A 14,370-nucleotide genomic window follows, 5' to 3' on the forward strand; every position below is an offset into this window, starting at 1 on the left:
AGAAAACAAATTTAGTATCATTGAGCAACAAAAGCCTAATCAGAGGACTAAATATAAGGCTTGGACATAAAGCACATAAATCTAAAAAGATACATCAAAATCCCACAGAAATTCCAAACCCTGGAGCCATTTTTATTAACTTTTATTTGCATTTTATTCAAGTTTGCAAAAGTGTATGCACTAGCTGGTAGAATGGATGCATTAGGATAAAGTTGCATTTTGTGGTTCAACTGTTGCAACAGTAACATCTGTTAATATGAGCATCCTGAAAATACATTTTATTCTGACTTATAAACAATCCAATTCCTTCAGTGTTTTAAGTTGGAAAAAGATTAGGTCACAGGGTGCTTTCTTTTTAAAGAAAAGCACCCTGTGACCTGATCTGTGACCACAGCACAGTCACATATACTGGTGGAGTGATTGCTGATCTAGTTGTTTCCTAAAGACAGAGACTTAACACTGACTGCCCTCTAGTGTCCTGAGAAGATCTGCCACAGGAGTTTTAAGTCTAAATTCAAAAACATGGTTATTTCTTTTTTATCTGGACAGTGATTTTAACAATCACATTTTCATTTGTGTGTTTATTTTATTAATGTATTTAGTCATTCATTCATTTATTTAGTTAGTTTTTATTTTTCTATGTGTATAAGGGTAAGTGAAAAGAATTTCCTAATACACGTATTTTCCTGTCTGAGCCAACCTGTTGCAAAGCTGCTATCAATCAGAGAATAACAAGAGACGTGAAAGGTGATGGTCAAAGACTGTCCAGGCTGCACAACCCTTGAGTTAAATATTGATACCTTGGATGGCATCAGTAATCTCTCTCATCATGTTCTCTTTGCGTGTTCGGGCTTCCTTCCACAATCCAAAGACATGCAGTTAGTGGAGTTTCTATTGGTATTTTCCTCTAAAACTTGTTTATTCTTATTTCTCCTGAATCATGTAGGATTTTGTACAGCTGCTAAACAAGCTCCAGTCACTGTGAGTCTCGAGCACAATAATAAACAGCAGAATCTTCAGTCTTCAGACTGTTCATCTGCAGATACAGCTGCTGTCTGCTGTTGTCTCTGGAGATGGTGAACCGGCCTTGGACTGACTGAGAATAATAGATGTAAGCACTGTCATATCTGATGTTCGCAACCCACTCTAATGCTTTTCCAGGTGCCTGTCTGACCCAGGCCATCCAGTAGTCACTAAATGTAAAGCCAGATCCTGTACAGGTCAGTTTGTGGGATTCTCCAGGTCTTTTAACTACTGGTTCAGACTCAGTCAGAGTCTGACTATCACCACCTGTAAAATAAAAAAAATGCAAGTAACTTTGCATTTGTCTTATTGTAACTATAGGGAGACAAAAAAAAAATACAATATCAGCAAAAATCTTCACCTGCCCAGCAAACAGTTAAAAGCAGCAGTCCTGTCCTACAGTCCATCATATCGATCTGTGAGTCCACTGCTCTGTCGTTCACTCTACAGTCAGATAAGTAGAAGTGAAAGACATCTGAGTTTGCATTAACTCCTCCTCACTGGATGACTTTAGCTAAATTTAGCATGGACATTGTTTTTTTTAAATCTGATATGTTAAAGCTCACACTGTGAATTGAGTCACACACTCAGTTCTGTCAGCTACAAGAAAACAGCACTCAGAGAGATCAAAATGGAACATGATAATATAAAATAATATAATAATGCTAAAATTATTCTGTTCATGTTTGAAGTCTACAAAGTGAATTTTAAGCTGAACTAAGGAAGAAATCAGTCAGCAGTAATGGAAAATCTATGTTGCTTATGTGTCATTAGGGTGAAATCAGTAGCTAACAAAAAGATCTGATGCCTTTTCCTGATCCCTGTCACAGGGAAAATTACTCATTGATATTTTAGTTATCTTTTCACTCTTAAATACAATATTGCTACATCAATATTAGGTACTGAATGATTTTTTGTAGTTTTTAAACGGACTTCTGTCACAGTGGTGGCTGAGCACTATAATAAACAGCAGAATCTTCACTTTTCTGACTGTTCATCTACAGATATCTGCAGAAATTGTTCTCTGCTGTCTCTGAAAAAAGGTAAACCAGCCTTGAACTGACTGAGAGTAGTATTTCTTGCTACCATTATAATTGTCAACCCAGGAAACCCACTGAGAGTCCATTTGTGTTCTCTCTGTACGTAGAGATAGAAAACATCCATTATTTGCATTGAATCCTCCTCACTCCAGGATAATAATGGGATAAGCTTGTCTATCAACTTTTTTTTACTGTGTGTTATCCACAGCAAACTAAATTAGAGCCAAACGTACTATTCACTGTAATTTTTTGATTATCCATTATTCATTGTTTTGTGACAAACAATAATATTTTGAATTAAAGTTCTCTTCCAAAACAAGTCAAAGTCAAAGCTTCAGTAATCCAGCTCAGTGCTCATATATTCATATTGCTAGGTGAACCTGACCTAATGGTTGTTTTAAACCTTTTCTGCTACTTCATATATCTATTTGTAATATTAACCCTTGAAGTGCCAAGTGAATTGATATATGATGATTTGCTGTTATTTACTTCAGGATTTAAAGCTAAAACTGCTTTCATTTATAAATGCTTTGTAAGATATAGATAATCCCCATTTTTGATGAGGTCTCACAAAGAATGTAACTAACAAATAGTAACTGCTTGAATTAATCATGGTTATGTGTCCTATTATGAAGCAATTGCATTTAGGCTAACTTTTACACAGTGAGACAGGGGTAAGTTTTACGAAGTTTGCCATATGAATATAATACTCTACAAACTCTCTGCCTCATACTCTTATTTGTATTCACAGTTACACATGCTGCTTTTGGTGGCTTTGTGCTGCTGGGTATTTGTACGGGCCTGTCAGTGTTCTGTATCACTGTGCAGTAACATGCACAGTAATAAACAGCTGTGTCCTCAGGCTGCAGATTCTGTCCTGTTATTGTTACTGTTTGAGCAGAATTGTCTCTGCTGATGCTGAACTTGTTCTTAAAAACATTGTTATGGTCACTGCTCCCATCATATCAGATGTGTAAAATCCATTCCACTGGTTTTCCTTCATTCTGTGTGATCCAAGTATTAGTAATTCCATTGTATTTAGTAGTGCGAATTGACCAAAGCTTCTCACAGGATGCAGTAGCCAGCAGCAGTATCTGGGCTGCAGAGAACATGGTTGTTAAAGAAGGTGAACTGATATGAGCTCGTCTGCCCTCTCACTGATGCAGCCACATACTGAACAGTTTTGTGGAAGTGCTTGGTGTTCATTACAATAAAAGGACTGTGCGTTTGAAATGCCATAGTTGAAATCACAGTTGACCAGTTGAAACCCACGGATATAATTTTTTTTTGTTTTGTTTATTATATTTATTCTTTTTTTTTTACTACCTTAAGGCATTTCAAATCTACATGAGTTTTTATGTTTTTAATCTCTCTTTATTTCTCAGTTTTTTGTATTATTGTAGGGTCTTTACCTTAGAATATAAAGTTCCCTGAGGCATCTTTTGTGGTGATTTTGCACTATATAAATAAAATTGAATTGAATTAAACTCAAAACATTTTGTATTAAATGTATTGTTGGGATAGATACAAAGCAGGAAAGAAATGTTTCATTAGCAGAATTTATTATTGTTATTGAATCTTAAAAAAAAAAAAAGCAAAACTCAAAACAAGGATGTTGTTTTGAGGGTGAGTTTGAAATAGGATTTTGTACAGCTGCTCAAATGCTTTCAGTCACTGTGAGTTTCGAGCACAATAATAAACAGCAGAATCTTCAGTCTTCAGGCTGTTCATCTGCAGATACAGCTGCTGTCTGCTGTTGTCTCTGGAGATGGTAAAACGGCCTTGAACTGACTGAGAGTAGTAAGTGTGCTACCATCCAGATGTGAGCAATCCACTCCAGTCCTTTTCCGGAGCCTGTCTGATCCAATCCATACTGTAGCTGCTGAATGTAAATCCAGAGGTTGTGCAGGTCAATTTATGGGATTCTCCAGGCCTTTTATCCACTGGTCCAGATTGTGTCAGAGTCTGAGAATCTACACCTGTCAATAGAAATATTCAGGCCGATAAGAAAAGAAAATTAAATACTTTCAACAGATGTTAAAAGAACATTAAAATCGTTTTAGTAGAGTTTAACCTGCACAGTAGAGAGTCAGAATTAGCAGCACTGTCTTAGAGTCCATCTTGTTAAACTCTGTCAGTCCACTGTTCTCTGCAGGGTCTCAGCAGTACGATAAGTAGGTGGAAGTCATCTCAATATTTGCATAGGAAACATCAAAGGTAGAAATACATGAACGCAATACAGATAAAATCTTGGAGAAACTCACGGCTCTTCAACTGGAAATTGATAGACCTGGTGACCAGTGATGAACATTAACCTTTTCACGCATAGTGGTCACTACTGTGGACAGCTATTCAAAGCCTGTTTTCTTGTGTTTGTGTCAGTGTTGATGGTTTACTTGCAGATAAACAACTACATTGGGCACTGATGTGTCACTCCATACCCTGCCATGCCAAGTACATATTTTAAAAAATGAAGTTTAAAATACACATACAAGTTAAAAAAGCTGTACGCCCGTAGGCCGAGGCTGACGGGAACAACAAAAAATTCTACTTGATATCGGGACTTTTGACTATTTCTCCATATCCTTCCAAGTCCGCCTGCGTAGGCTGCGGACTGTTGACTTTCGCTTAACAGGGTGAAAGGACACTTTTTGAAGCTGAACACAGGACACACATACATTCGCACGTACACTGGTACAGATACACACTCACCCACCCTCCTCCATCCCAAACGCCTGTGGAAGCAGATTTCTTTTCTTATGTATTAATCACATATTTTAATCATATCACATTAGTATAGCAAGAGCACTCTTGTCACTTAGTTGTATGCATGTGCACTACAGATGGGCCTTAGGTGACGGCCAAGCAGAAAACAAGGTCATAATTCTCTCTGTGAGGGAGGAGCTATAGCCCCCCTGAGAGGGGCAACATGTGAGAGTCTGTGGATGTTCTTTGTGTGTCTGTATATAAGATGTAAGGGCGGTGCCACAGAGATGGTGTGTTTCACTGGGATGCTCTCTCCACATTGCAATGTGCTTCTTTTACTTTAAATAAACCTAACTTCAAAAGACACGCTCACCTAGTAGTTGCAGTTTTGTTTAAGATTTTCCACAACACGCTTCCGATGCATGTCACGTGCTTTACATGATGTAAATGTGAATATTCATGTGCTTTTTTTGTATTGTCCTCAAACTGGTCTCCCAGTTAGGAGCTCAGTTCGAGTAGAGTTCTTTTTTCTCCTCTTGACCCCTGATGTGTGTACTTTCACTGATTTTCCTCTGGTGCAGCTACATTTGCTTTATTTTGTTTGTTTTTTTTATTTCAATTAAAACTTACAAATAAACGTAAAGTGTAAAAGTTACACACTCATTAATAAATAAGAACTGCTAAGAAGATTTAGAAAATGCAGCGCACACTCTCCACTATTTCACTTTCAAAGCCACTTCAGAATTCTTCCTACCTTCAAATAATCCCCACAGATCATCTATCCAAGAAACAAAAATCTACAGTAAGGTCTAAGGATCTTTATTACACATATTGCAAGATCCTTTCATACTCACCTCGCCCACTCATAATAACTACCCTCTTCAAAAACTGTAAAAATCTGTTGATTCTGATTTCAGAGTCCAATTTGAGCCCAAACATAACAGAACTTGGCAGCACTGATGGCCACTATTCCTATGTCCCTTTTATTGAAAATGGAAATGGTAAGAATACACAGGAAGTATTTTATTATATAAACACGTATAAGCGTTAAAATCATTAAACAATAATAAACTCATAATTATACCAGCTTTAATCAAAACATAGAATGTCGGAGGAAACCTTGTGCATGTGAGTTTCGTATGTGTTTCCCAAATGACTCAGCTCAACTGTCTTTAAAATCTACCAACCCATCTTTGTCGTCTTTGTTTTTATCTCAGTTAACTGTCAGTTATCTCACAATAAACTGAGTTAACTCACTACAAGTATGTGTTCTTGCAAATGTACACTGTTCACAATTAAATAGTATTTTTTGTAGTTTTACTAACCACTTTTAACTACAAGTCACACTCTAACAATACATTTAGAATGACCAGTCATTCTAACAAACATGTCTTTGGTCTGTGGGAGAAAGCTGACATAAACCCATACAAGTACAGAACATACATTTGATCTGGGAACCTCGCAGAGCCCTCTGACCTCTCTATGACCTGTTGTTTTTATGAGCACCATATATGATCCCACTTATGCTTTTTGTTACGCCTTCATTGTTTTAAGATTACCCCATGAACTTTCAAGACCAACAAGTACCTCTCTCTAGGCAAACCTGGGCATATGTGGTGAACACACAGACATTTGATTGAAAATTATGTAAGGGTTAATTAATGGTTTTTCTTTCTTATTTTTTTCTTGCATCTTCTGTCCATTTGGTTTATTTCATAGCTTTTAAACAAACTAAGAAAAAAAAAATGTTACAGCTCAACTTGAATGAATGAGCAAATAATCCAATTTTGTTGTGTTGGTTGAAGCTTTTACTAGCTTACCTCATATGATTTTTAACAATCTCTTTTAAATATACAGAAGTAAAAGGTAAATTTAATTGTGTAGGAGCTAAAAACAATTTCAACTCCTATTTTGCCTCTCATTAAGGGCTTTGTGTTCTCTCAATAGGGACACAACCTTTGCTATATGTAGCCTATAAAGGGGAGATTTAACTTGAATCTATAAAAAAGTACATAACAACTGAAACAGAGTTAAATGTGAAGGGTTTCCAAGAAACATGCAGTTAGGATGAGGAAAGCATGTGTTTTTGTACAGCTGCCCAAAGTACTTCAGTCACTGTGTGTGTCGGGCACAGTAATAAACAGCAGAATCTTCAGTCTTCAGGCTGTTCATCTGCAGATACACCTGCTGTCTGTTGTTGTCTTTGGAGATGGTAAAACGGCCTTGGACTGACTGAGAGTAGTAAGTGCTGCTACCATCACTCCAGATGTAAGCAATCCACTCAAGTCCTTTTCCAGGAGCCTGTCTGATCCAGTGCATACCAAAGCCAGCGAAGTTATATCCAGAGCCTGTACAGGTCAATCTGTGGGATTCTCCTGGTCTTTTAACTGCTGAGTCAGATTGTGTCAGAGTCTGACCTTTTATGCCTTTTTAGAAATAAAAAACCCAGTAACAAAAAGAAAGGTAAATTATTTTTATTACCCATTATATGATATATATTTAAGGAAGAGGTTTACCTGCACAGTAGACTGTCAAAAGTAGTAACAATGTAGTAGTCCTACAGTCCATCTTGTTTAACTGTGTCTGTCCTCAATTGTCTCAAGTTTGAGTTAAATAGAGTTCAGTTAAATAGTGGTGGGGGACATCTAAATATTTGCATTGACTCCTCCTGAACAGTAGGAGAGTCTTTTCACCCAAAATGTGACTTGGGATTTCAAATGTTTTTATTTTAAAACATATTTTAATCTAAAATATTTGGATTTTTCTCCAAAAGCACATTTACAAAATTTAAAGCTGAACCACAGGTCACACATGAGTCATTATTGATCACTGAAGCGGTTCACAAGTTTTGATAATATTAACTGCAATACTCCTTTTTATATGTGGTTAGTTTTTTCTTAATAACTTGCGCAAGGGAAAGGTAGCACAAACATGAGAGATCAAAAAGCCTCATTAAATGAAAATTTTGAAACTTGCTGCAGATAAATTTGACACAAGTTTTTTTTTTTTTTTTTTTATATATATAAATAGTGATTAAAAGCTCTTAAATCATTTATATTCCATTCCTGGCTGTAATGTTGTGAATTTTTACCTTCTTTCAGAGCTTTAAGGTGGTTATTTTATGTTGATCTGAGTCTCACTATGAAAATAAATATAAATAATTGTGGAGAAAATGTTTTTGGTATTAAATATTAAAATATGATGAGATTTATTCAATAAAATGAGCACTACACCAGATGTAATGCATTGTATTACGTTGAAGTATTTAATGTTTCTTCTTTTAACATTTGATTACAGTTAGTTTCAGCATTGTGATGCTGTATATGGATGCTCAGTACTATCAGTGAGTTTGGTCACATTGAAATATATGTGTTTCTGGCAGAGGGACACTGATTAATATTTATTTTCTTAACTACACTGATCTTTTATCTTACTTTTTTCTTTTACTATTTTTGACTCTTTTGTCCTGTTTTTTTTTTTGAAAAAAGCGTAAAAAACTCAAGACAAACATCCTCTTCCCTGCTAAGGACACTGGAGAAACTCCTACTAGGTAATTGACAAAATGAAGCCCTCTTCCTGTGCACTTGATATCCTGCTGATGAGATCTGTAAAGGAAATGTTTGGATCTGTCAACCCACAAAGTCTAATCTAATCTAATTAATGCATCATTACTGACAGGTTGTGTCCCTGTTTACTTACAAAAATCAGTTATTCAAACTCTTCTGATTAAGATCAAATTTTAAAAATCCTCTCTGGACACAAAAGTCTCTGGATAATTTAAAAAAAAAAATCAAACTCCCTTTCTCTCTAAGGATTTACAAAATGGTTGTTGCTGAACTAACATAAATGCTTCCGTCGACCTGTATAAAACAAACCACAGCACAGAGATGATGCTTCACAGAATGATGATGAATCATTGTTGGTAGCTGCAGGTGCCATTTTTTTCTTTTTTTTATTTGAGTGCTGCACTGTGTTTTACTGACTCACAGTGCAGCACTGGATTTTAACTGGATTTGCATTTATTTGGGCCAGAGATTAATGAGATTATCATCCCTTTAAATTGCTTTCGCTCTTTGCTCTGTGCCTCCAGTTTGAGTTACTTTAAGTATGTCTTTTATAATGTTTTATCATCTCTTCCTACTGATGATTTTTAACAATTATAATGTTTATATATTTTCTTTTAATTGACCCTCTTTTAGGTTCTTAATTCTCTTTGTACCCCATCTGCTTGCAGTTATAGCTTTCCAGTGATTTTCACCTTCTTCTTCTTTTTTTCTTATTACTATTCATCACTAGGTTTTGAAATGCCTTCTTGGCCTCTAGCTTGATCTGTGTTTCGCTTGAATTTACTTTTTGTCAAAATATAAAACCAGCTTTGTTGCTTTTGTTGGGTAATGGCTTTATTTCTGAGTATTGTTTTCAGTGGTGCAGTATAGGAGATTTTTGGGGACTTTGATGAGTCCCTAGACAAAAACAAACAATCATAAACATTTGTATAAAGTCACGGGGACATACGTGTAGATGACATCATTTTGCTAGCAGTAAGGACTACAGTGAAAACTGTGGTTAAGTATCTGTAGTGAACAGCTGTAGACTGCTATTGCTATTTAAAGCAAATATTTGGCTTAGTAAAGTTGAGTATTTGTCTGGGTCTGTTCATAACACCAACACATGCGTCTACATTAATGTACATGCATAATGTGGACTAAATGTTTTAATTTTATCACAAATTTAGCTTACAGCCATTTTGTGTTGCCTTGTTAGCCCATATATTCCTTATTGGAATATAACGAATATATATTGTAACTTATCTTTTCCCCTCATTTCTGCTTTATTTCATTCATTTTAATAAAATCACAAGGACTAATTTAATATCCAAAAATTTACCACTTAGAAACCAAATTGCTTCTCTACAGGCATTTGTTTGCTGGTTCATGTCAAAGTGAATTTAAAATGCTTTTTAAATATTGAACTAAAAGTAAAATTTTAAGAATTGCTGACAAGGCTGTGGGTAGGGGTGCAGGGGATGTTGCAATAGGTCTTCTCCTAAAAAGCAGGTGTCACAGCACCCCCTGCTTAATGCACAAGAACTGTAGGATTTTGTACACGCTGAAAGAACTTTAGTCACTGTGATTTCGAGCACAATAATAAACAGCAGAATCTTCAGTCTTCAGGCTGTTCATCTGCAGATACAGCTGCTGTCTGCTGTTGTCTCTGGAGATGGTGAACCGGCCTCTGACTGACTGAGAGTAGAAGATGCCACTACTATCAGTGTAAATGTAAGCAATCCACTCCAGTCCTTTTCCAGGAGCCTGTCTGACCCAGCCCATATGGTAGCTGCTGAATGTGAATCCAGAGGCTGTACAGGTCAGCCTGTGTGAATCTCCTGGTCTTTTAACTGCTGGTTCAGATTGTGTCAGAGTCTGACCATCAACACTTGTCAACATAAACAAATGACAATGAAAAATAATTTAATTCCATAGTAAATTAAAACAATATAAAAAAAGAGTTTTAGTGGAGAGTTTTACCTGCACAGCAGACAATCAAAAGTAACAACAGTGTCACACAGTCTATTATTTTTGACTATGTCTTTGCCTGTCCACTCTTCTCTTCACACTTGACATCAGGCAGTTATATGGACGTCAAAGACATCTAAGTATTTGCATTGACTCCTCCTTAAAACTAGGAGACTTAAAATATTCAATAATTAATGTGACAGCCAAAATGTACAGGCATTGAAAAAAAAAAGGAAACTCAATATTTACTGCAAGGTTGAGCATTGGCTGCTGCTGCACACATCTGCTGTTTTAACAAACACTCTGGAAAAGATCTAAGATTCTGTATCATTCCTCTGTGTACTGCCTTCTGGTAAATGGTCGTCTTTTATGGCAAATCTATCTATAATACATATCTGCAATGTCTCGCCTCATGTTTTCAGCTCAGAGGAGGACTTGCTTAGTTTATCTCTCTTAAAATTCTTCTAAGTGATGCGTCATTCACATTAAAAGACACAACATTCGTCTTTCACCCAGTCACACAACCACTTTTTTCTGCACTTAAGTGCTTACTATCTAACGTTCGCACTCCAATGGACCAGAGAGATGCATCAAAGAGAACTTGGGATTCAACGTCTTGCCTAAAGATACAGAATCGAGCAGCAAGGGCTCACACCAGCAACTTTCCTATTACATGTCATTACATGACCTGGTCTAGTACCTGCTGAGCTACAGCCAGCAACATAGAGACTGGCCAGCGGTGTGTTTCTTTAAATAAGTGATTCCTGGTAGACAGGCAACAGTATTTTTTTGCTCCACAATATGAGTTAAAGGCAACAGGTTGCTACCCCATGTACCTGAAAGAGTTTTTCACTAAAGACTACAATACCCAGAAGAGAAGAATTTAAGAGATCTTTACTAAAAATGTTATGATAGATTTGTCATGGTCCCCGTGCCTGCTCGGCTGGCCCTGTGTGGCTACATGTTATGTTTTGTCTTTTCTCTCTCCTCTCTCTCTGCTCGCTGCCTGGGCGGAGCTCATTGTGAGCTCCCGGCCTCCACCACCTGTAGGCAATCACCTGTGGCTCCTCACCTTGTTTGCTCCCGCTACTTAAGGCAGTGACTGAGAGCACCTCGCCGCTGGACTATTGAATAACGCTCGTCAGTGCTACTTTAGCCTCAGCCAGTTTTGAGCTCTGTCCGTGAAAGTTCCGTGCTAACCCTTGTTCTCTGTATGCAGATTTCTCGTGTTTGGTTTGGAGACTCTGGACGCTTTTCCCGACCCCGCTCTGCACCCCTGGGAACCCTGGCCCCCTTCTCCTTCACCTGTATATAGTGCACCTGGAGTGTGTAAATAAACCTGTTTTTCTGAGATTTCAGTCTGCGCCGAGTCCTCCCTGCTCCTCCGTGACAAGATGTATACATGAACTTATTTATTTTCAATAATAAAAGAGTAGCTCTGGCACAGGGAGATATTTATCAAATGTAGATATTTATTCATACAACAATACACACCTTTGTCCTTTCTTGTAGTTAAATAAACATAAGAACTAATCATATCAAGGTTTGTGACAAATCACATGTAGCATTGTTTTTGTCCAAACTCTGATTATATCTTCCTGAGTATTTGTGCAGGTTTGTGTGGCCCAGAGACTCACACATTAATAAACATCTGTATCCTCAGGCTGTAGATTCTGTCCTGTTATTGTCACTCATCAACATCTGAATCACACATGAAGCTACAAACACAGCTGATCTACAGTAACTGTTTCCTAAAGGGACAGACTGAACACCAACTGCCCTCTAGTGTCCTGATACAATCTGCAACATTAGTTTTGAGTTGAAATTCTAAAACATGTTTTTATTTGTTTTTAATTATTCATTGATACTAGTTTCTCTGTCTGTGTGTAAGGGTCACTGAAAAGAATCTGTGGAAACAGAAATCAGCATTGTATCCATCATTCATTAAATTACTTTGTGTTTCTAATGTGTTATTTGAGTGAACCCAGTAAAATAGGATGCAGCTGCGGTATCAGAATTGCAGACAAGAATTTTGGTCTTGAAGCTGAACTGATGTGACCCGCTTTGTTTCCTCACTGATCCACCGTCACATACTTTACTTAAATTGTTAGGAAGTGTAGTGCAGTGGTTTACACGTTCCCTGGCTTGTGCCCAAGAAGAGTTGTAAACTACCTGGAGGTTCTGTCAGAATCAGCCAAATCAAATATGCAGAGCTGCTGTTATGGTGTCTTTATGGTATCATTATTCCTCTCCCTGCATTACAATCGCTGCTGTAAATTGATCCTCATATTTATCATAAAACTCTGTGTATCTCTGTGTTTGTTTTATACAGTGTTTAAAGATCACTGGATTTGTCAGAACACTGTGATGAAATAGAAAATTAGTGTTTGTGTGGTTCAGTATGAAGCGTATTTTTCAGGTCTATTTGTTTGAAATACTTTGACGCTAACTGGTAAATAGTTAGACACACTGGTGTGTTTTCTAAAAGTTGGTCAAATACATTTATATTCTGTCTATCAGAGAAGAACTGACCAGACAAATGTTAATTCATAAAATCCTTATTCACATTTGCAACGTTTTTTCGGTTGTGTCTTGCAGGTTGCTGAGTATTTGTGCTTATTTGTCCTATTGTATTTGCACCGTGGACCAAGAACTTCACAATTTAGTTTCTTTGTAAACTTGTCTGAGATAAAAATAGACTTTGTTTTGACTTAGTCTTTAAATGTCTGCTACTTCAGTCTTTCAGGTAAACTCACGCATAAAGCTGCAGCTATCTTTGATCCATCTGTTTTCTAAAGGTAGAGATGAGACATGATGAGAGCTGCAATAAATGTTTTTATTCCAACTTCTATGCATATTGTCCTATAGAAATTCAGTATTTCTTATTTCTTCTGACACATGAAGGATTTTGTACAGCAGCTGAAACAGCTCCAGTCACTGTGGCTCTCGAGCACAATAATAAACAGCAGAATCTTCAGTCTTCAGGCTGTTCATCTGCAGATACAGCTGCTGTCTGCTGTTGTCTCTGGAGATGGTGAACCGGCCTCTGACTGACTGAGAGTAGAAGATGCCACTACTATCAGTGTAAATGTAAGCAATCCACTCAAGTCCTTTTCCAGGGGCCTGTCTGACCCAGCCCATATGGTAGCTGCTGAATGTGAATCCAGAGGCTGTACAGGTCAGCCTGTGTGAATCTCCTGGTCTTTTAACTGCTGGTTCAGACTCTGTAAGAGTCTGACCATCAACACCTGTCAACAGAAATAAAGAGAGAGAATAAAAAAAATTAAAAAATTACAATGATTTTTTTTGGGTAAAAGTTTTACCTGCACAGCAGAGAGTCAGAAGTATCAGCGCTGTCTTACAATCCATTTTGATTAATTGTCTTTCCACTATTCCCTGCCTGCTTTGAGCAGTCTGATAAGTAGAGGTAGAAGAAAGGATATTTGCATCAGCTCCTCCTCAACAAGAAGACAGAAAAGTTGAATAAATAAAGGTTTTACTCAAAGACACTATACTTCACTCAAGAATATATATATTACATTTTATTCATTTAAAATTATAATTAGATTTTATTCATTTAAAAGTATAGTTATTTCGGTGTGATAAAACATGTTCCATACAAATATAATTTAAAAATAAATGTGGAGCATGTAAGTATAGGAAACACAAGCTCCCCTTGATTATGTTTGTCTGTTTAAATCTGGGGTACAGCTTAGTTCACACACTAAGCTGGAGTCATCACTGATCTCACTGTTCAACACACATGGATGTAGGTCCTTTGTGAGTGATTGCTGAAAATGTTGTAATGTACTCACTCGCTTTTTATTATTATTTGTAAATATGTGTGCAAATGGTTGGTTTTTTGTACTGTTTTTATCAATAAATCTCAGCAACAAAGGACATACACCCATGTGTGTTGATTTCTCCCTAAGATGGCAAACTGAAACACTCCAAGTTGGTGACTTTTGGAGATTTATTTCCCTGGATGATTGAGAATGCATCAAGATGAAACACAAAAGGAAGTGCACAGCTTTTAGCAGCTCCCCCACCCCCTCAATCACACACCCCCACTCCCCTCCCTCCAG

The 14,370-nt window shown here is 37.0% G+C and overlaps 1 gene segment (V, D, J or C); it reads right to left on the reverse strand.

Annotated features, from left to right (window-relative positions):
* Positions 1-13,113: 13,113 nt before the first annotated feature.
* Positions 13,114-13,663, reverse strand: LOC121812766. The segment is given in 2 exon segments: positions 13,114-13,533; positions 13,609-13,663. Coding segments are annotated over 2 exon segments (360 nt in total).
* Positions 13,664-14,370: the final 707 nt, after the last annotated feature.

Source organism: Haplochromis burtoni, unplaced genomic scaffold (assembly GCF_018398535.1).
Source record: "Haplochromis burtoni strain Fernald_Lab_line unplaced genomic scaffold, NCSU_Asbu1 Contig_801, whole genome shotgun sequence".
Lineage (NCBI taxonomy): Eukaryota > Metazoa > Chordata > Actinopteri > Cichliformes > Cichlidae > Haplochromis > Haplochromis burtoni.